The 23,405-nt window shown below is 41.7% G+C and overlaps 1 protein-coding gene across 1 annotated transcript in view; it reads right to left on the reverse strand.

The window, feature by feature from the left end:
• Nucleotides 1-832: 832 nt before the first annotated feature.
• chrm3a (cholinergic receptor, muscarinic 3a) overlaps nucleotides 833-23,405 on the reverse strand; it is a 77,776-nt gene continuing 55,203 nt past the window's right edge. The window contains exon 3 of the mRNA XM_085799772.1: nucleotides 833-4,857. Coding sequence (XP_085655898.1) covers nucleotides 2,868-4,838 — 1,971 coding nt within the window. The 5' untranslated portion in view covers nucleotides 4,839-4,857 and the 3' untranslated portion in view covers nucleotides 833-2,867. The remainder of the gene's footprint in view (nucleotides 4,858-23,405) is intronic.

A 23,405-nucleotide genomic window follows, 5' to 3' on the forward strand; every position in this document is an offset into this window, starting at 1 on the left:
ACACCTGCGGTTTCTATTAAAGGTTTAATGACCAGGTGTAAATTTCAAAGACGCATTGCCTACAACTCTCAGTGAAGCGTGGTGGAGAATCACTGAACAATGTATAATAAAAGAGTTTGCTTTGCTTTTGAATGAAGGCACCGTGGATGCTCATAAATATGAATGAATATACCTTCTGTTTATGTGGCAGGATATGCTCTATAAGGACACAGATAGCGCCCTGATGAGGTAACAAGGTCATACTTATTAAAGTCGCTGCTGGTTGGACTTAAAAGAATAGACTAGTCTAGACTAGTTCAGAATACAAATAAACATCTTTGTCATTATTTTTGGTTTGGAAAGAAAAATCAGATTTGGAAGCTCTAAGGACTATGTAATAGTATCGCAGCATATTTCTTCAGAACAAATCTCCCAGAAACAAAGAAGGCCTTTACAACAACTGTGAACATGTCCAAATACGTCATTACAGCCTGATATTGCACAGTTGGTGTAGAGGTTTGTGGCTTGCACTGAAATTAAAATAACTTAATGGCTCTTAATGGACTGTGATAGTACAATACGTATAAATACCACCCGCACATATCTGCAGCTGATAGAGAACAAATGACAGCCCTGACTGAAACTGGGTCTAGTTATCTTCTCAGTGGCTGCAGCATAAAACTGATCTCAGATGTGAATTACGCAGTGATGTCACTATGAAGGAGAGTACAATGTAAAAACAAACTAACATAAAAATAGATATCATCAGATAAATACATGGTTTGAGTGGATTTACCTGCAAGATAAAGATGAATGAAAACATTTGTCACAAAAAACAAATAATTTCTGTCAAAAAGTTTTTTGTTTGTTTATTGACTTAAAATATGAGTATGATTGGCATACTTGAAATGTAACAAAATGTTTGTGTTCACCATTTTGGTAGTTTACATTCCCAATATTTAAATACAAAAATCTCATATTTTGATGAAGAGTGTAGGCTATTATGACACTGGAGCACACTGTGTTGAAAGCAGACAAAATACCCACTGTTGACAGGCATGGGATACTTTTTTAACATCTTTTGCATACATCTTAGACGTCATACGATTATGCATGACCAGTGTATCCAACAGAATCTAAACTAGTCATTCCTCAGTATGCCAGTTGCCTTGATGCAGTTTATCTCCAGTACCTTTTGCACAATACTCATACTGAAAGATTTGGGTGCAGCAACAATGTAAAAACATCTACTTAAGATAAGAATAACATAATGTGCATTACAAATAAAAATTAAAATAGATTTTTGCCTTAGCTGGCATCCTTATGCCTTTTGTTGGTATGTGGTGTTTGCCCAGCTTTTATATAGAAAAACCTGATGTACTATACTGTAGATCAAGACAGGTATCATCAATTATATTTACACACCAATGGCTTTGTAATTTTAAAGAAGAAATAATTCACCCTTAAATGAAATTTAAAAAAAAAATCAGATGAGGACATAAAATTAAATACCGTACTTGTAACAACTGTAAATCTTTTTTACATGCCAAATAGATATTTTGAATTGAATTTTAAAGCTATTAGCTATAGTTCATGAAACCAAACTACTTAAAGTATGTGTAACAGCTGCACAATCTTAATAAAGAGTCTCATTTTTGTTTTCATATTGGCAGAATTGCACTGTAGCAGCTGGACTGACATGTTCCTGGACAACAAGCCTATCAAGAACCACTAGAGGCCGACATTGCTCTACTATACCAAAGATGTGTGGCCCTTAACAAAGAGTTCCTTAGTTTCCCTAGTTAGTGTCATTTGGTAGAAATTTAAAAGGTAGTGTAAAATCAAAACACACGTCTTTATAAATGGACATCATTGTGTGTGCAGCCAATCACTGTGTATCAAGTCAGAAATATCCAAATCTACACAAACAGAATATCATCATTGTATAATCAATACTCTTGACAGAAAACCGCAAGTACATAAAACACAACCAATGTACTTATTGTCTCCACCATAGAAACCACAACAATCACATTGAACACAACAGCAGTTCACTGACTGTGGTGCCACACAGAATATTCACAATTCAGTTCATCAGAAGAATCATTTTCAGACTGGCTCAAAATTTCAGGAATATCTAGAAAAACCAAAGATGAATATCACAAAAATAACAAATCTGTTGACGAAAAGTATAAGGACACAATTTAAGAACCGTTTATAATCCATCAGACACAGGAAAGCTATATCCATGTAGAAAGGCAATGTACAGGAGTTCTGATAAAAACACATGCCAGTCAATAGGATGGCAGGTCAGATCAGCACAATGTAGAAGCCTGTGAACACAAAATAGTTTTTTTTGTTTTGGCTTTCATTGATGTATTACAGATACATAGTTTTGTTTGAAATGCAAAACCACTCTGCACGTTACAGATCTAGCTACCCACAGAAAGAAATGAAAAGAAATGTGAATCTCCAAACCCCGTGACAAAGATATCCTCTCCCCTTGTGTCAATTGCACTTCAATAATTCTCCTGCAAAGCATTTTAAAGCCCTTTTCTTTTATTTCCACTCAGTTCGTCTTCTCTCAGCTGCACTTGCGTGAAATGGTCCTTCAAAGACAGAGGGAAAGGTTTCATCTCTGCACCTCATTTTGCACAATCCTTCACGCACACACATAACATCTTTGCTAAATGGATGCACCGACACAGACACGCACCTGAAGACCATCGCATAGGATTGCTGTGTTTGTCATCCCAGCGGAGAAACACATTAAGGATCTCTAAGAAAAGAAACTCCACAGAAACAATTATATGGATGCTTCTTCCTTTTCCGTCTCCTATGTTAAATCTTTTGATTTACTCTGATCAACCATCTATATGTCCCGTCCTTTACGTAGACTCCCTGGGAATCCTCCTGTGGAAGACCACTGACTGCCTCTGCTGAAACTGCTGCTTCCTCCTCTTTTTCTGGTCCCAGCGACACAGCAGTATCATCTTAAAGGTTGTGCGGAAAGTCTTGTTGCACAGGGCGTAGCACATGGGGTTAACTGTGCTGTTGACGTAGCACAGCCAGTACCCGACTGCCCACAGGGTCTCTGGGATGCAAACTTTACAGAAGGCATTGATCAGCACCATGATGTTGTACGGTGTCCATGTGATGATGAAAGCAAAGAGGATGGCGCTGAGAGTCTGAGCTGCCTTCTTCTCCTTCACTAAGGACATGCGCTTCCTCTTGGTGATCTGAGTCCGAGCTCGGCTGGCAAAACGCTTCGCCATAGCTGCGTCTTTGAAGGACATTGGGACAGAGGGGGATTTGTTGGCTGTGCTGGTGGTGGTTGTACTGTCGGTGGCGGTGGTAGCGGCTGTCGTGGGGCCGTCCAGAGAGCCTTGGTTAGATGAAGCCTGGATGATAGGCATCGACTGGATCTTACGTGAGCAGAAGCGTTGGTGGTAGCTGTTCTCTGAACTGTTTGCTCCGTCTGGAGTAGTGGCAGCAGTGGTGTTGGTTGTGACTGTTGACAGACTGTCTCGGTTGTACTCCGCTCCCCTGAGGGGATCCTCCTCCGAGGCTGCATCCAGATCCTCACAAGAAGTGAGCTGGGAGTTGACAGCAGCTTTTATACCAGGCAGGCTGAGAACAATGGAGAAAATAGTGTGACTCTGGGAAATCACTTCTCCTCCTCCACAGTCCTCATCCTCTGAAGACCCAGAGTGGTCCAGTGAGACCGCAGCATCATTGTTGTTCCAGCTGTCGCTGCTGCTCTGATCCGGGTCACCGTCCCCCTGCCGCGTACTGCCAGGTCTCCATGATCGAACCCCGGGCCAGCAGTGGAAGCGGCCGACCAGCTCCCGGCATGTGCTCTTCCTCTTGGACAACCTGGTCAGCTCGTAGCTGCCGCAGCTTCTAGCACTTCCTGTCTGATGGACGAACTGGGTCCTCTCGCCCCCACCGCTCCCACCTCTTCCTCCTGCACCGCCACGACCCCCTGAACCCTGCAGTCCGGCCAACTCCTTCGAACGGTTCTGGGTCTCCTTGTAAATGCGCCAGTAGAGAACACTCATTATCGTCACAGGCAGATAGAAAGCTGCCATGGCCGTGCAGAAGGTTATCGTGGGTTCTGTGAGGAACTGGATGTAGCACGCTCCTGGGGGTACTGTCCTTTCACCCTCAATATACTGCCACAGCAGGATGGCTGGGGCCCACAGAACCAGAGAGACAAACCAGGCCAGGCCGATCATGATCCCAGCTCTCTTTGTGGTCCGTTTGGCTCGGTAGGTCAAAGGCCTGGTGATGGAAAAGTAGCGGTCAAAGCTGATGACCAGTAGGTTCATAACCGAGGCGTTGCTTGCCACATAGTCTATAGCCAGCCACAGGTCGCAGGCCCAGCTGCCCATGGCCCAGTAGCCCATCACAAGAAAAGCCGTGTAGACGTTCATGGAGATGACTCCTATGATGAGGTCAGCCACAGCCAAACTCAGCAGGAAGTAGTTATTGACTGTCTTTAGCTGGCGATTAACCTTGAAGGACACCACCACGAGGATGTTACCGATGACGGTGACCAGTGACAGCATACCTGTCAGCAAGACGATGATGACGACCTGCCACACGGGGTGGCCGCCCAAGTGATCGAAGGCCGCAGTGCTGCTCCCATTGGGGGACTGAGGTGAGGTGGAGGTGAGGTTGAGGAGTTTGCTGGTGGAAGAGGAGTTATCATCCAAGGAATTCCCATGAAGAAACGACCAGAGGTCTCCTCCAGCTCCTCCTTGGTGCAGAGCGTTGGATTGTGGGTAGGCTCCGGCCACTGATGGTGAGGTGTTGGCAGCCAGGAAGTGACCAGGGTCTGTGCTGTTGGAGCTCATTGTTGTGTCCTGGCATATTCTGAAGAGAGAGGCAGAAAGAGAGAAAACAGGAGATAGGAGGATGGTGCAGAGAGAGGGAGGGAAGAAGGGCTTGGCACAAAAAGAGGGGTAGTAGAAACGGGGAGAAGGGTAAAGTGACAAGAGAGCACATGAGTACAGTAGCTGACATTCCTGTTTACATCCAGTAGGTGAGGCTAGAAACCTATTCTTGTGAGGAGGAAATCTGAAAGGGCTGGAGAGACGTGTGATTTATCCTCCTGTTAAACAATCACTCATAACTTCATTTGTGCACAATCTGCCTGAACACTGTAAATAAACTGCAGGCCATACATCAAATTACAAGTTGACATCTGAGTCAACAAGGCTCAACAGGCAACACTTTCAGCCAGAGAGGGGATTGCAATCAACACCTGCTTCTTGTGACACCCAGTGCATTGTAAACACATTTCACATACACTCAGGGTTTTGGATTTTCCCCACATGTTTATCTACAGTACATGACTGTGTTGGAATTGCACCAAGATGACCGAAGCGCAATTTCAACCATCCAGGTGATGGAAAGAGGTGGTTTTCCCCTGTCTGATCAGGTGGTGCATTAAAACACTGGAGATATCTATTCAAAATTTAGCCCTAGTGTCAGTCTGTCAGTCACACACAGACACAGACACAGACACAGACACAGACACAGACACAGACACAGACACAGACACAGACACAGACACAGACACAGACACAGACACAGACACAGACAGTTTTCTCATAGATCTACTGTGAGAACTGTTGATTCATCTGAAATATGACAGACAGCAGCCAGAAAACTGCAGGTGTACTTGTTCATACACAAATTCGAAGGCTGAAATTAGAAGAGAAAAACAACTAATGACATTGGTGGTTTGTGACATTATGAAGACAACATGTGTGGGCTTGCAGCATGCAAAAAGAACGGAAGAAAAAGAAGAAGAAAAATGAATTGGGAGGTATCCTAGGAGGTATTCTTTTTCTTGTCTGAATACAGAGGTGTTTGGTGTCAGTTTGATCATGCAAATTCACCGTGCTGCCTAATTAGTAGCCAGAATGGTGTTTCATGGTGTTTCATAACCCCCCCCTCGAGGGCAGAGAAGGTTCAAGACACATTTTAGACAAAGAAATCCATACAGAAACAAAACCAAACGCCTAAACTAAAATATCAAACAGCACTGCAAGAGCTAATACAGACGTAATCCTGGAGAGTGCAGAGTGCTGTTTGTTGTTTGAGTTGGGATGACTTCACGATGGAAACACAAACAATCAGCAGAAGATCCTACTGTTTTTCTCAAAGCAGTTATTGGTTTTTGGATGAAAAGATGAGGAACTGCCTTTTTTGCAAAGAAACAAGTCCTTTCCCATTCAGTTTTACCCAGCAGTCATTATTTATTCCTGTGCTGCTTTGAATTCAGATGTGTGCGTTTGTGTTTCACAGGCAAAAGAAGTTTTCTGTTCTGTTCTGTGCAGCATCAGTGAATCACACAGTCATGTAGAAAGCAAAGCTTTACAAAAATCTCATTCTGAATTTTCTTAGAAATTTTATGCTTATCACCTAAATTGTCTGGACATGGATATCGCTTTCGTTATATTTACATACGACCAAAACAATTTCTAAAGATCTGTTTAAAATCAATTTGATGATGGACTTTTAACAAAGAGATAGATAGATAGATAGATAGATAGATAGATAGATAGATAGATAGATAGATAGATAGATAGATAGATAGATAGATAGATAGATAGATAGATAGATAGATAGATAGATAGATAGATAGATAGATAGATAGATAGATAGAAAGAAAGAAAAAAGTGAGTCTTTTTGCAAGCTTTTTGTGAATTGTGAACTGTAGAAATCAATAGACTTTTTTATTCATTTAAAATAAGTTGTGTGTGATTGTACAAAGTGCAGCACATCACTCTGCGCTGTCCTTTTCTTTTGTTGTTGAAGCCATTTAGGCTGTCTTCTACTACAGTAGTTCATTTTAAACCCCAGCCATGCTGTGTTAAGGGAACAAACAAGGCCGACCAACCCCTCTGACCCACACACACACACACACACACACACATCAACACAAACACAAACACAAACACACACACTCCATTTACACAAATATCCTGACAAATACATGTGCTGACAAACACATGTTAGCACAGCCACAGCAGCAGTCCCATACTATATAAAGTCACAATTGCACACACACACACACACACACACACACACAGCGTTTCATCCCACAGGGAAAGGTATTTGAAGCTGAGTGCTGCACCTGTGCCTTGACAGAATCTCAGACCTCCCACGGAGCTGTTAAAGAACCCGAGTAGCCAGCAGCGACTCACAGCCGTTTGTGACACTGAGCACACACTGACATACTATTATCAGGAGGGTCCCTGCTCTCCCCGACTGTGGACACGGATAGTGGGCTCTCACATTTCACACGTAGCCTGTTTATCTTACACGAGCGTGAGCTGTCGCATGAATGCATATTGTACATCCCTACACGTACATGCGTATAAACAAAGACACAAAAAAACAAACAGGCGTAGATCAACACAAAAGAAAAAAAAAACACAACTCCAAATTGGGTATAAAACGACAACGCCCGCAAGAACAAATGTAAAGAACTGCAACGTTCGTGACAGACAGGAAACTTAAAAGCCTCTTCAGAAAACAAAGTCTTACTTTTAACTTTTCACAAAGCAAACTGTTCTGAGCGTGTGAGACAGCAGTGTGTTACTAATGAGTGTTAAACATCTTTTAATTGGCTTACGAGGGCAAAATGTGTCTGTGTGAAGATAAGGGCTCGAACAGTGGGGGAATCAGCCTATAATCTTCTACCTTGACTTGCTGTAAAAACAAAAAACAGGGAATTAGAGAAATAAGTGAGGGAGTAATGAGTCATACAAAGAAAATCAGGCAAATAAATATCATGGTGAAATGCTTCACATCCTGTCGGCGAGGTGTGTGTGTGTGTGTGTGGGGGGGGGGTTAGTGTCACAGATCCTATGGGAAAAGGCCAAATGTCAGACTGGGTGTACCTGCTCTTGTCTCAATTCGAGAGTCACTGGGCTGTTCGGTGTTTGGCACAGGTGGGTCAGGATTTACAGAACGCAACACACTCATCGTCTAGTTTTGCAGCCAAACCACAATATACCCCTATACTGTATGTGTCTGTGTATTTATACTGTTTATTCATGCTCCATTGTCATGCATAACATTGACTTGACCATGGGAAAATATTTAGACATGGAACAATTAAGCCTCGCTGTTGCCTCAGATTGCAGTGGTTAACTACCATGAATTTATATCTGTCGTCCCCTGGGAGCAGAAACTGGCTGCACAACAGAGGGAGAGAGGTTTTGTATTGTTTGTTTTTCCCTAAAATTGAACTGATCAAGCCTGTTCAGATAAAAAAAAAAAAAAACAGATTGTGGTGGATGACAACATCCTTTTCCAACATGGGTGGGCTTGCTAGACCTTTGACAACCAGCTGAAGCTATTATAGTGTCTATCTCCCCGAGCCCACGTTAAGCCCTATATCTTAAGTTTGACTGCAGGCACGTAGGTGTGATGGTTTCAGGTACACAGAGAGGAGCGAGGGATCGATACTCGTTTACTGTGTTGCACCACAACGTGTTCCCTGACATTTTGAAGCATTTGTCCCAGCAGGGCTGGGCAGCGCAATCCAAGTTGGGTCCAAGGATCCATCTAAATGATTGGATGACTAATACACAGCCATTTCGGGTTTCTATTTTCAGCAACTAATCTAGCAGAGCAGTGATACGGGCAGATGATACCCAGCAAGGGCGACTCATGTTGACAAGTACTTTTTTATAAAGGTTAAAGCTGGTCTAATTTGAATATTTGGAAACACCTTGGGCGCCTATACCTTCAGTTAGAGGGACAAACAACAAGACTTAATCATCATCAGTTTCTATTTTAGAAACAAAGTAATGAATATTGTCAACTTACTTGCAGCCCTGTCTAAAACTTCACAACTTGGCCGTCCATTGCTCATGGAGCACCTTACATAATGAGCACTTCTGTGGCCGAGTGCAGGGAGACATCTGGAGGCAGACAGGGGTTTTAGGAGTTTACTATAATAAGGCACTATACTAAAAACATCTCCAGCATAAGTAGCTTGAACACAACAATGTTGCTGCCAAACAAAGTAGAACTAGACTCAACAACAAACTCAAAACAACAACACCAACTCCAACACACAGACACACACTGGCTGTATGGACTGAGAAAAAAACAAATCAAGAAGAGCAGAGTTAGATGGGACTGACAAATAGTGGAGTTGTGGGGCGCTGGCAATTGCGAGAGAGCAACTACAGACTGAATGCATACATATTTAGTCGACCCAGCAGATGCAAGCAATGACTGTGATTGCTGTTACTGGCTGGGCAGTGCTGCATTGTCACGCAATATGCAGATTACTGCCTATGGCGAGGGGGACAGACGGTAAGCGTAGGAGAGAGTCAGGACTTCACACAATGATACACTGACCGTGAATTAAAGGAAACAATGTCTGTTTCATCTTATGATCGTTTTTCATTTAGAAGATTAGACAATAGATTGTGTCAGTGAAGCCTCTGCTGCCCCTCAAAGCTGCAGGAGGGATAGCACCGTCGGGGATGATATTCAAATATGCCCTGCACAGTGCAGGTTGTACTGACTGATACAAGTAGCTACTGTAGCAAGGCTGTTTTATTTCAGGGTGAAATGTGATCAGACCACGACACTGACTGCTGCTGCAGTTATTGATTCCCATCTATTGATGCAGCCTTGCTGGTAAGCAAAACCAGGAGTAGACCAACTCTGACCCAGAAGTTTTATCTTACATTTGCAAATACTCCATTCGACAGATGACGTAACCTAGAACTGCAGTGGCATTTACTAAAAATAGACTTCCGGGAAGATTAAGTCGTTTTTAGAGTAAAGCAAACACTCTACTGTCTGGATCTATATGTAGAATCTATAATCTATTTGATATTTAAAAAAGTGCTATAAAGCTAATACACATCAGTTTGACCTTAGACGCATTTCCCTAAACACACAGGCACACAGACTTACACTCAGTGACCACCAGCGCTGGATGTACAGAAGAGGAGAAGATGAGTAACTTTACAAATGTTGGCTATATCAATATTCAGGCCCTCTGCTGACTTAACACATGAGTGATAGGATCGATAATATGACGACGCTTTAATGTATCTTTGCGTGGTAATCATGGAGTAAGTTCAGAATGAAAACCATGACATATACTTGAACTACAGTATATCAGGAGGGCTGTGTCCTCTAGTAGCCCAAGAAGCTTCTCCATAGATTTGCTGCTATCCAGCTCAGAACAAGCACTCAAAGAAGAGTATGAAGTCCTTAACCTTGGTGCAAAAGGTTGGCGAAAGCTTTTTTTATACACTATACATCGTCCAGCTGTACATAGAGCATGAGATGATAGTAGAGGAGCTCTTCTTCTGCCTCCGCTTACATGTGGCCTACTGTAACATCAGCGCTGCACTAATAATACATACTGTCAACTCATAAATGTCTCCTATTCCCCAGAACCATACAGGAGAAGTGCCTCCTCTGACCCAGGAAAATATATTGTAAGAACAGTAATTCTACATTATCCTGATTTAACACAAAGCTCTATATCATTATAATGTTTGAAAGCCTGATTTCAAAACCTTAATTTAATACAGGCAGTGATAACAGACGCTAATAAACCTACGGAGGCTGTTCCACTATAATTAATGATCTTTTTCCCTTGTTTTGTTATATAATTATATCTACAGATATGACAGATGGATGAAATAGATACATGCACATAATCGTATTTCAAATCATGGTGTTACATCAGAGAGGGGCTGTAAAGGGGTAGTATGTAGTGGAGGGGTGCTGGCTGTCCATCTTAAAGGAAAGAGACTTTGTAGTCGCACAGGATGAGCTAAGTCTATCACAGTCTGGTGATGATGGGCCTCCTGCCAGAAGATGGTGGCAAGGGTTGTGAAATAGCACAAGGCCATCTGTCAGGTACTCACTGCTGACAAGAACAAGCATTTAGTGCCTACTTGGCAGGAGACAGACTTGCTGGAGTCCATCTTCAAAAGTTTACAGATTTTCAGACGGGCAAATCTTAAGTGCGTCTGTTCCTCCTGCGAAGCTTTTACCGCACTTCCACCAAACAAAGGTTACAAAAACCCGCTGATCGCGATTTTTTGCACACAGTGGTAAAAGACGATTTGCTCCGGACACGTAAATCGCAGGTGAAGCGACGCTGACAGGCACAATGGTAACAAGACTGCATGCCGTCAACAGTGGGGCGGTGTCTGGTGGCGGAGGGGGCGACCATGACCCATAAACTTCAAAAGCAGTTAGAGGAGAAGCTGCGGCGGAGGAGGAGGCAGGGCCAGCTGCTGCAGCTCTACCTGCCAACTGTTACAGATGGTTAGATGCTACGCTACTTATTTTAAACCCAATCTCCCATAAGCCCTTGTGCCACCAGTTCAATCTTTGACAGGAGGTCAGGGAAGACAGAAACATCTCTGGATGACATTAGTTTACAATCCTCAAAGTTTTCGTAAAATGTGTTTGTTTGATAGTGTTAATGATCTGCTTTTCCCTTTAATAGACATTCAATGTAAATAGCAATTATTTCCCAGTGCAGTGGTTTCTCTTGCTAGTGCTGAAGTCAGCATTACAGATATCAGCCTCACTGTTGTTCCCACTCCTACGGCTGTAAGTGACATTAAATTGCTGCCAATGCAAAACTAAACATGTCCTACTGCTAAACTAGGGGAACGTGCAGTGAATTTAAAAAGGAAGCAGGAACAGGAAAAATCAATGAATTAGTTTCTCAGGTGACTGCTGACTGCGATTGTTTGTCTAATATTCATCCCTGAAACAGGACGTGGTCGTTTGTTTTCAGGATCTCCGACAGTGGAGCGGTTTTAGATGTTGCTGAGGAACAATGGGACGGAAAGTGGCAGCCACAGTGGGCCAGCAACACGCTACACACCTCAGCAATGCGACCTCTCCTCACCCCTTACCAGCATGCCATGTGCAAAACTGTGATGACTCAGGGCATGATGGGAAAAGGCTGATAACTTACAGGCTTCTTTACATTGAAATCTAGTCTAATAACAGGTTTGTTTATAGCTGCATTGTAAACAAAAACACCAGATGGACTTCTGTTGTATTTCTGACACAATAGATGCTCGAGATGAGTTTGTTTGCTGCCTGAAGAATTCTGGGACCTGTGCTGTTAAGTGGCACTTGCTGTTACCATGGTAACCGTGACTTTATGCCAAATTAACCGTGACATAAACCTTGACTATGATCATTTGATGATTTTATTATGATATGAAGATAATAACCCATTTTTGTCCGCTATTTTAGAAAGATACATTCTTGCTAATACTATAATGAAGATTTATATATCTTTACAATTTAAGGTCACACACAATATTTAATATCCATAGACCCATTTTCACTTTTTTACCAAACATTTTTTTAAAATCATAAATTATAATAATTAGGCTATTTAAATTAAGTATCATCAGAAAATTGATTAAAATCTCTGTGAAGTAGTTAATGAGGAACTAATGAAGAACTAATGAAGAACCAAAGAGGAACTAATGAGTAGTTAGTGAGGAATTGAGGTACACAAAAGTACAGTAGTTACTGAGGAACTACTGATTAATTAACTATTAGTTAATGGTCAGTTCTTCAGGAACCCCTGATCAAATTTCAGAGGAGCAGTTACTGAGGAACTAATGAGGAACTATTAATGATCAGTTCTTCATTAAAGCAGAAGTAAGTGATATATTTGTGTTAATATAAGTCTTAAATAGTTATATCTTCCAACAGCCATCACTTACTGAGGCCTAGTCCACACGAGCCCGGGTATTTTTGAAACCGGAGTTTTGCTTCGCGTCCACACCAGTGGTGTAATAAAAACACTCCGTACACACGCAACCGTGAAATCCGCTACCAAGTGGAAAATACAGTGGAAACCGCTTATGGATCAAAAGGCTTGGGAGGAATCATTTCTATACAAATGCTGTTTAAATAATTCGTTATCAAGAAATCCGCTTATAGTGTTCATTTTTGGTCATTTTATGGATGTAAACATGTGCAAAAACCATTTCAAAACTACGTGTTATTATAGCTTTATTTCACAGACTCCAAGTCCAACAATTAAATATTAATTAATTTAATAAAAATGTGTAGCCTATTTATTATTTATTTTCGGCGGTGTCCCTTTGACGTGCACTGCTGCAGCAGCCTGCACATGTCGCTGCACTGTGTCTTGACTCTTGTGCTGTGTGTTGTTGTGCGCTGTGTTGTTGTGCTGTGTGCGTCACCTGGCTGCTGAGCCACATGACTGTCTGTCGGTGCGGCTCAACTCATTATCACTGGCTGTTGTGTTGTCTGTCAAAACATGGATGAATGAAACATATCCACTTTATATCGACCGCGGACGTCACGGATACATTTTCGGCTTTTGGCTCGTTCCTCATCTCCGCATAGGCTCTTTTTTATCACTACATGACAGCAGCGCGACCCCCCCTCCCGTCGTACCCGGGACATAGGCTATTGCCTGTTCATTCATGAAAATCATCCCGAAAAACTCTCAATCAAACAAGGTGGGGAATAAGAAACTGCGGCGCTACTGTAGTAGTTCTGTCATTTTAAAAACAGCTGATCTGTAGCGTCACTTGTTACTGTAAATGATGCTGTGTGGAAAACCAGCTGTGGTCTGTGACTGAGGGTGAGTTTGGAGCTGACAAGAGGATCGTCCTGACGACCGTTTCGTTATATTTTTCTCATCGAAAAACTATACAAATAGCCTAGCATTTAGATGATGTAAAAAAATAAAAAATAAAAATAAAAAGTGATAAAAATCCACTTTGTCACCTCCATTTTTGCGAGCTCACCTGCAAACCGCTGCAAACAACCTCTGCGGGCTGGCAGTGTTTACATCAGCACGTGTGCAGCTATGACGTAAACGAGAAAAACAATCACGGTTGCAGTGTCCACACGCACCCGGTGAAACCAACCCCGGCCCAAAACCCTGGACTCCGTTTTCAAAAAACCACGGTTTCAGGGTTCCAAAAGCACGGTTGCATGTGGACAGGACATACAACCGGGAACATATGTTCACGGTTTCAAAAATACCCGGGCTCGTGTGGACTAGGCAATAGAGTGTTTGGACCAAAACACGGGTCTCTCAGTCACTCTGCTCTGCTCTGAGCCGAGGAGAAAACATTTATCGTATCCTACAGTTTTTATCCAATGAGGAGAGAGAACGGCATGCAGGGCTGTGTGTGCAGCCAAGGGACGCCGTGAATGTGGCGACAAAGGGACGAGGACTGTTATGGTGCGTTCAAGGAAACTCGTAACTCCTGTTTTTCCGACCTGTGAACTCGTACCAGTTTGATCTGGTACGAGTTCACGGGTCAGAAGTTACGAGTGGCCGTTATAGTGACTTTCACAGGTAAAACAGGTCGGAAAAACACGAGTGGGTTGCCTGGAACGCTACAAAATCGTAAGTTGTGACTTGAAGCTGTAATTTACGATTTCAAAAGCCTGCCTGGAACGCAGCATTAGCGAAAACGACCGGATCGCTTACTTCTGCTTTAACTCATGATCAAATTTCATAGAAAGTTAATCACAACTTGATGATTAGTGAACTCGTTACTTCATCAGTACAGAATCATTACTCAATAACATGTCCAGTAGTTAACCTTTATGACCTAAAGTGACACATAATGAGTGGTTTTTCATTTCTTCATCTTCATCTTTACATTAGTAGTTCCTTAAAAAAATCACAGACAGCAGGATTCTTGAGAAGATTTTATTCAATAATTTCAGACCACATACACATCAATATGACCATCCATGTTGCCTTCGAAATAAATATGATAGTTTGTCACATGTTTGGTAGGCTAAATGAATGTATCATGGGGCTGTGTGTAAAGTAGGCTACTGTATACTGATCACACCGTGGTTCACAGTTAGTCACTACTCACTATTAGTTAATGGCGAGTTCTTCAGTAACTCCTAATCAAATTACTGAGGAACTAACTATTACTTAATCATTAGTTACCCTTCGGATGACGCTTCTGAGGAAGACTGGAGTCACAGTCGAAACTGTCAAGCAGGTAACATCACCCTTGATTTCATTGTCTGAACACAAGAAAAATATAACTAATATATTTGATTATTATTTTGGTTCCTCATTAGTTCATCCTCATTAGTTCATCAGTAACTACTGTAATGTTTGTGTACCTTACACAAAAATAGTAACTAATGATTCAGTAATGATTCAGTACTCATTACCTACTCATTTTGATGTCTCACTTTACCTTAAGGTACATAAAAAGGGTAACTAATGATTAAGTAATAGTTAGTTCCTCAGTAATTTGATTAGGAGTTACTGAAGAACTCGCCATTAACTAATATTGAGTTCCTCATTCATTCCAAATTTGTTTCATAGTAAATACATTTTGTGCACCTCAAACAACTTTACTGTGAACCACGGTGTGATCAGTATACAGTAGCCTACTTTACACACAGCCCCATGATACATTCATTTAGCCTACCAAACATGTGACAAACTATCATATTTATTTCGAAGGCAACATGGATGGTCATATTGATGTGTATGTGGTCTGAAATTAATGAATAAAATCTTCTCAAGAATCCTGCTGTCTGTGATTTTTTTAAGGAACTAGGCTACTAATGTAAAGATGAAGATGAAGAAATGAAAAACCACTCATTATGTGTCACTTTAGGTCATAAAGGTTAACTACTGGACAGGTTATTGAGTAATGATTCTGTACTGATGAAGTAACGAGTTCACTAATCATCAAGTTGTGATTAACTATCTATGAAATTTGATCAGGGGTTCCTGAAGAACTGACCATTAACTAATAGTTAATTAATCAGTAGTTCCTCAGTAACTACTCTAATTTTGTGTACCTCAATTCCTCACTAACTACTCATTAGTTCCTCATTAGTTCTTCATTAGTTCCTCATTAACTACTCTAATTTTGTGTACCTTATTGTAAAGTGTTACCCATCATACAGTATACTACTGTAAAAACTATACAGCAAAAAAGTTTGTCTTGACATATTTTCTTTGTTGCTAACACTAACATGGCATTTGGACATTTAGGAAACAACGCCATCTGTTGATATTGTGCTTGTAGCTCAAACATGTTTGTCCCTCCCCGTTCAAATGCTGGTACAGTCCATGTGCTATTGTATATACATTAAGAAGGCATGAGACACTACACATTACTACAGTACATGTGCCTTTTCCCAGGAGCCAAGAGTCTGAGAGTCTGATAAAGTCACAGTCAACTTCACTTGTGCCTCTGTAATTTATCAGAGGTTTCTCTATAACCTTTACATCCAACGGACAAGAAATGCCTCTCCAACAAGTGGCCAACATTTCATTACTTATCACAAACAGCGCATGAGAGGTTCTCTACACCCGAGCTGCAAATATCAGAAGATGTGTTGAAGAGATAAAGTGAAATAAAAAGCCAGAGAATCTGTGAGTTACTGCACTGGATGACAGCACCGTCAACATTTAAGGTGAATGCACCATTCAAGGTAAATAGTGGTTTCCTCTGGCCTATATATATATGTGTCCGATGTCACAAGTGTGTGTAATTTGGCATTTTGCAGATTGATGAAGACAGTTGAATTTATATATAATAATTATTGATGATATTTGCTGTGGTTTCTGCTAATATACAGAAGATAAAGTGACAGAGACATTGCACCACTCAATGCTCTGGTACTATTTGTCTCCCTGCAGGAAATGAATGACAACTAATCACTGATGTTTGCACATGGCTACTGATTTACCACAGTTTTGTAATGTTAGATTGTCTTGGAGTTAAAGAGATTCTTAAATTGGGTCAATATGAGGGGAGGAAACTGACGTACATGTGAAAAAGTCAGGGGATCACTGAAGTCATTGTGATTCATCCTCAGGGAGAATGTCGAGAGCATGAATGTTTGTACATAATGTAATGGCAATCCATCCAGAAGTTGTTGAGAACTCAGTCTGGATCAAAGTAGAGAACTGACAGACCAGCATTGCTATCACTGCAACTATGGTGCTGATAGAGCTCAAAAAATAAAATAAATAAAGAGAGTACCACAACAAACATTTCTGAGACCAGGTGCCAGAGCAGATCAAGCGCTTGCTGAACAGAGCACTACTGAATAGCGTTATTTATTCATGTGTTATATATGTTCACACTTCAGCTCAAACAAAGAAGGGGAAAGAAAACTGTTCTTGTTGTCTGAAATAAATGTTCACACATATATTGTCACCAGAATAGACGTGTGTTCACATATTTCCATATGAGATCTTGCAGCAATACCTCGAGGATTGTTTACGGCATGTATGTACATTAGCACAAATATCAATACTTGAGTCATCAAGTGTGAATCCTGCTCTTCAGATGCAAAGTGTAAATATGTCCAGTGTAAATTTGTCAGCCTGGAGAGCTAGAAAAAACAGGTCTAGTGTCTGTACAATGGAAGAAGTCCCGCCAGTCCCTTAATACCAGGAAGCAGCTCAGCATAATTATTCTACCCTAACCTTGTTTATTCTCCTTTATGACTGTGGGCAGCCAGGAGATCTGCTTTTATTGAGGTGTCCTTTTTTTTTTTCTTTGCTGCAATCCAGATTACTGCAGCAGAGTGTCTGAGTCTTGCTCACACTGGCACCACGAGCCGTAAACAGACGGCAGTTTGACGGGAGCTTAGTCTGATAAAATAACAATGTGAGGAAGTGAAATAATAATCAGTGTGAGAGGTTACGCAGGGAGGCAAGGATGGCTGTGCCTGGGATCCAGCCAAACCCCTGGTACTTGGAAAGATCTCACTTGCTCTGTAAATAGACAGTGCAACTATTTACAAGGTACAAAATGTAGGCTAACATGTGCATGTCTCCAAAGGTTTGTGTCTTTTGCTTTTCATCAGAACAGTTACATTTTGTTCTTGTAAATCTGAACACGTGGCAGGCTGCATATTTTGCAAACACCCCCCTGCCTCCCCCCTCCAATGTTCATACACAGCTAATTTGCAATCATGATTTACATTCGCTGGAACATTTAGTCCTAATACAGGAAGTAGTTTAACATTCTTACGCTGCAGCAGAGGAACAGAGAGCAGGCTGAGGTGGATGGATGGTTGTACAAAGTCCTTGACTTCAACACAGGAGACCAGGGTTCATGTCCTGCCTCGTACTTCATTTACTTATTAAAAAGAAATAAAAAAATAAAAATAATAACCATGACCTGAACCTCTCCTTAAAGGGATAGTTCAACATTTTGACAAAATCGATATGAAATGAACATATGAAAAATGATCCAGTGATATGTTACTATTGTTTGGTAAGTAAAAATCACTTGGTTAAAGGGATAGTTCAACATTTTGGCAAATTCACCCATTGCTGTAATCCCTATAGTTTTAGGGGTAGGTTCATTACCTTTAATTGCAGGTGCAAGCTGTTTTTAGATCGGCGGGGCGGAAACGCGAGCTGCTCAGCTAACGCAAGAGAGGCACTTTCACCTTTTCCTTATCAAACTCATCAAATCCACAATCCAAAAACTCCAAAACGCTCTCGTGGACAAGCAGCTCCGCGTCTTGCACTAACAATTAAAGATAATGAACCTACCCCTAAGACTATAGGGATTCTGGCAATGGGTGAATTTGCCAAAATGTTGAACTATCCCTTTAACCAAGTGATTTTAACTTACCAAACAATATTAATACATCACTGGATAATTTTTCTGATCCAGACTGTCCATACATGAAACCAACAGCATTACTCGAAAAATTATACACGTTTATGTTAAAGCGAAAATCCCTCTGGTGACCGTAGAGCAAAGTCAGAAGCAGTGTGATGTTGTTACAGAGCCACAAAGTTCAATGAGAGAGGAGGCTGGTTTGGGTGGACGAGTCAACAAGACGTTGGACTTTGATATAGGAAACCACTGTTTGTTTCCCCATCGTCTTCCAAAAGTCAACATTGGTTTCGTTGTTTTCTTTTAATCATAACCACGATGGGCCCCTGTTAACGATGCAGTTATTTCAACACAAACCACTGCCATTCACTAACGGAGGCATTTTTTTTTCCTTTCACAAACCTAACTATACTAAATTCATAGCTGCGTCAGATCAGTGGGAGTCTTAGAAGGCATTGACGTCCTGCTGACAGGGGAACCACATCAGAAAAGGCTTATATCTGTTGTTCCGGTAGGAAATTACAAACAGCGTATTTTCTCATTTAAAGTGGAAGCTGGAAGTTTGATGTTAAAAAAAAAGGTGTCCATGAACAGAATGCTTAAAAAACAATAACCTTGACAGCCTCAAATCTTCTCCAACATATGCTAAATGAATGCTACAAAGTTGTATATGTAGGAAAGTATTTCTTCTTGTTGCAGGCTTTAGCTGTTGCCATAGTGTCTTGATGTAAAGAGGAAACCCCACACATAGAAAGAGAGGCAGGATGTTGTTATGCGTCTGACCACTGCTAGAGGCTCATGGGATTTCACACACATCCTCACCTCGGCGGTGGGTCTCCGTGCTTTTTGACAGCCGCAGTAACAAGCTGCTGGAACTCTTTAGACATGGCACTCTTAAGCCACTTAGACATGCCTGTGTAGTGCGTGTGTATGTGAAGTCAGGAGACAGGAAGAGAGGCGAAATAGAGACAGTGCAAGGACGGCTCGGGAATATGTCAAACCAAAAGTCTGCGGCCACTTGAGGATGAGAGAAAGCCTGCAGTCAACCTTTCTTTCATTCTCACAGTAAATCTAAACCTGGATGAGGGCCAGTGCATACCTTGTCCATCTTTTAAAACAAAAGCGAAGTTACTGTCTCTGAAATTATGCAGGAGTTTTATGGTGGATGTCAGAGAGGAACAGGGGACGAAAAAAAAAAACCTCATGCATTAAAATTGCACACTGTGACAGTTAGTTCCTAACAATTCCCATGATCCAAACTCTTGAGATACCACGATGAGGAACGTTGATCCGTGCGAGTCTGATTCCAGGCCTGAGCCTCTGCTGCCTCGCTGCTCTCATTCAACCCTACACAGATGCTACACACATGTGATAGGCTATTGCGATCAATCCTTAAAAGGAAGTGCAACCATCTGCCTATTGAACAGGCACTCAAAAGAGACAGAGAGGGAGAAAAAACACACACTCACTCCTATGTAAACATGCTTCAGCAGGAAGAGAGGGGGTCTTTAAATGCTGGAGGCAGAGATGCGAGGTTGTGCAGAGGGTACAGGAGAGTGAAAGGATATTGTATTGGGGGCTAGGAATGTGCGAGGAGACGTTCAGTAGTCACACCTCCTGCTCGGCGAGTGTAACTTATCCAGCGGTGAGATATTATGTGTTTATGTGAAAGGAGAAGGAACAAAACAGGTTTCTGGTCTCGGGACGGAGAGCTGTCATCTGACGGAGGACAGCTCTACTACTAGTGTGTATACTTTTACACAACACATACATTACGTAACACTGATGAAGCAGCAGACCCATACAAACCTTGACTCTGCCTGTCTCCTTTCACTAACACACTTCCAGGCATGCACACTCACTCACTCTCACACACACACACACACGTACACACATCATCAGTTTGCCAAAGCTCAAACACTCGAGGGGGCAGTGAGTCAACAAGGTGATTACAGGGAAGACTTGAGAAGGATCCAAGTGCCATATCACCACAAAGAGAGGTGGCGCTGACAGGACTGGTTATAATACAGTCCAAACACTTCCCGTGGCGGATGTAGACAGGCTTACACAGACAGTTAACAAAGCTTTAACTGTATTACAAACATGAGGACTTGCAGGTGGGGTGGGGCGTGGAAAACACACACATAACGCACACACACATGCACTCTGTCTCATTCACTCAAACGTCGCTGTCTCTCCTGCTGCCCCCACCCTCTCCTAATCCACCACCACCACCACCGCCACCGCTGCTGCTGCCACCTCCAACTCATGAGAAGATCTTGGCAGAGGGTGTATCCTATTTCATCCAATAAATTCAACCCAGCTGACGCGACTGTACCTGGCACCGCGGCCAAAAATAGCTTTTGAATTTGATTCCCTAATCACTGGCTAATCACTGGGAGTCACAGCGGTGTCATCTGTCTCTCTCAGTATGAAAAGACCACGCTCTCCCCTTAACCAGCACCAGATGAACCAGACCCTGATGTGCTGATATACTAGAAAAGGAAGCTCTGAAATAAATGAGGAAAACAAAAAAAATGAACTGCCTCTCAAACACCAAGTGTGGGCCTGAGCATATGGTTGTTTTGCACATTCATACACACAAAACCGTTAACTGGGCAGGACTTCAATCTGTGGGATCCCACAGACTGGAGAACGTTGTGTTGTGTACTCACAAAGCTGGGCTCACTTTGTTTTTATCAATATTTAATAGCTTTGCCAACACAGCATCTTATCACCACCATTCGACCCACTGGATTACTTTATTTGTGTTTACCTGTCTTGCATTATCAATTGGTGATACTCTGACCTTTGAAAATTAACCCTTTTATATTTAATTCACTGAGTTCAAAACAAAACAGGACCAGATAGAGATTATAAACATATTTTGTAGAAAAGTTATGGCTGATTCAGAGTCTTTGCTTGTTTTTTGGAGGTTGATGAAACAAAAATGATGATGAATAAAGTGGAGACTAAGATTTAAGCGTGTCTATGAAGGGCAAAGGATTCAATACAAAATCAGATATGAAGAAAGAAAGATGCAAGTGAACATGACAGGGGTAAATTTGTTCTAGCTGTCGATGCTTCAAATGGAGCGATTAATGCGCATCTCGATTAATGAAGACGAAGAGAAAAAGAAAGTTAAGGAGTTGGAGTTTTGACAACAGTCGGAGTCTGAGTTGGCACATGAGCTCACACACAGAAGCTACATTTCACATTTGGGCTGGATTAACACAGACTGCACAAACAGCCAATCAGGGTAAAAAAAAAAGAAATGCTTCACTTTCAATTTCAACATAGAGAGAGAAAGCAAACATGAGTATGGTGTAGGGAAAATTTATTTTATTTATCTATGAATGTGATGTGAATGTGCCAAAAGGCTTATTTTCATTTGCAGATAAACCACTATCAAAAAGATCTTGGGCAAATAACTAATGACAAACCACATATTGAGAACACAGGCACCTAGAGCCCTAACTCTGAAACATCAGTGGGTGCCAGTGGGCGCCAGTGGGCGAGTGACACAACAAAGTTTATGGCCCACAATTATATTTTATATTGGGTGCTTACTGGCTAATGAAGCTTGAATGCTAATGGCGACAGACGAGTGATGGATCAGCGGCACTGACAATTGGCTTTCTGCTGCTGAGGCCTGTTGTTATTGGTCTGTCAGAAAACATCCAGCACAGTAGGGGAGACATGAAAAGGAGTCCATTCGTAGCCAGGGGCTTTACACAGGCAGGATTACAATGGGTCTGATCTGACAAGAAGCCAGAGATCAAAAAGGGACATATTGTAAAATAGATGTGAATAGTGGAGAAGTGTAATCCTTTTGACACGAGCCTCTTGTCTGCGCTCAGCTAAAGAACTAACGACAAAGCGAATGAGACACATTCAGAAAATTAGCATAACGAGGCAAACCACAGAGCTTATACACAAATGGACTAATATCTTGCATAATAAAACTGCCAGCATTTATGGGGGCCCCTGCATCTAGTGAATGATGATCTGTGGCATGTAATAGTTCCCATCCGGCACACTGACAGGAACATTATGAGGATGGAGAGTGATGAGATCCTCATAAGCCTGTGATACTGTATGGAGCCATGCTGAGTGGAAAAAGAGTCTCTTTGACTCCTATTACACTTACAACAAGGCTAATATGAGTGGGAGCACTCACAGCAAGAGACAACACAGACCAGAACAGGCTCCCTGAATATTATGTGGGTGGTTGGGCCATAAAAATCATTCTCAGGCTATAAAGGAATCATACCACCAAATTACATCTTGGCTGTAATGACTATGAACATTCACCTGTTGATGATTTGCTTCAGGTGTTTAAGTGTTTTGCTTCCTTCCCATCTTTGGACTCCTCTTACGGTATGAAGGGTAACGCAGGCGCAGGATGTAATATCATAACAAAATATCAGTAATAACATCAGTGATCTCCTGCAATTTGCCAGAAATAAGTCGCAATTTGAGAAGTTTAATTTGTCATAATCACATTACACCTGCGGGGTAATACTAAACGCTTCGTGCCGAAAGCGCTCGCCGCCTAAATCACTGTGTTTATTGATACTTCATTTGTAGACTCTCGAAATAATAGGAGAGTTAACATGGTAAAACATCAGTAACTGTTGATTTTCTGCAGAAAGCAGCTCGGAACTGCAAAGGTTTTAAATTTCTATCAAATTAGCCTGTTACTCCTTCAAGAATAATAATAAAAAAAATGTTCAAGCACTTGTTGCCAGAAAATAATAA

This window comes from Trachurus japonicus, chromosome 15 (assembly GCF_045865225.1).
Source record: "Trachurus japonicus isolate A0001 chromosome 15, Traja_1.0".
NCBI classification, from domain to species: domain Eukaryota; kingdom Metazoa; phylum Chordata; class Actinopteri; order Carangiformes; family Carangidae; genus Trachurus; species Trachurus japonicus.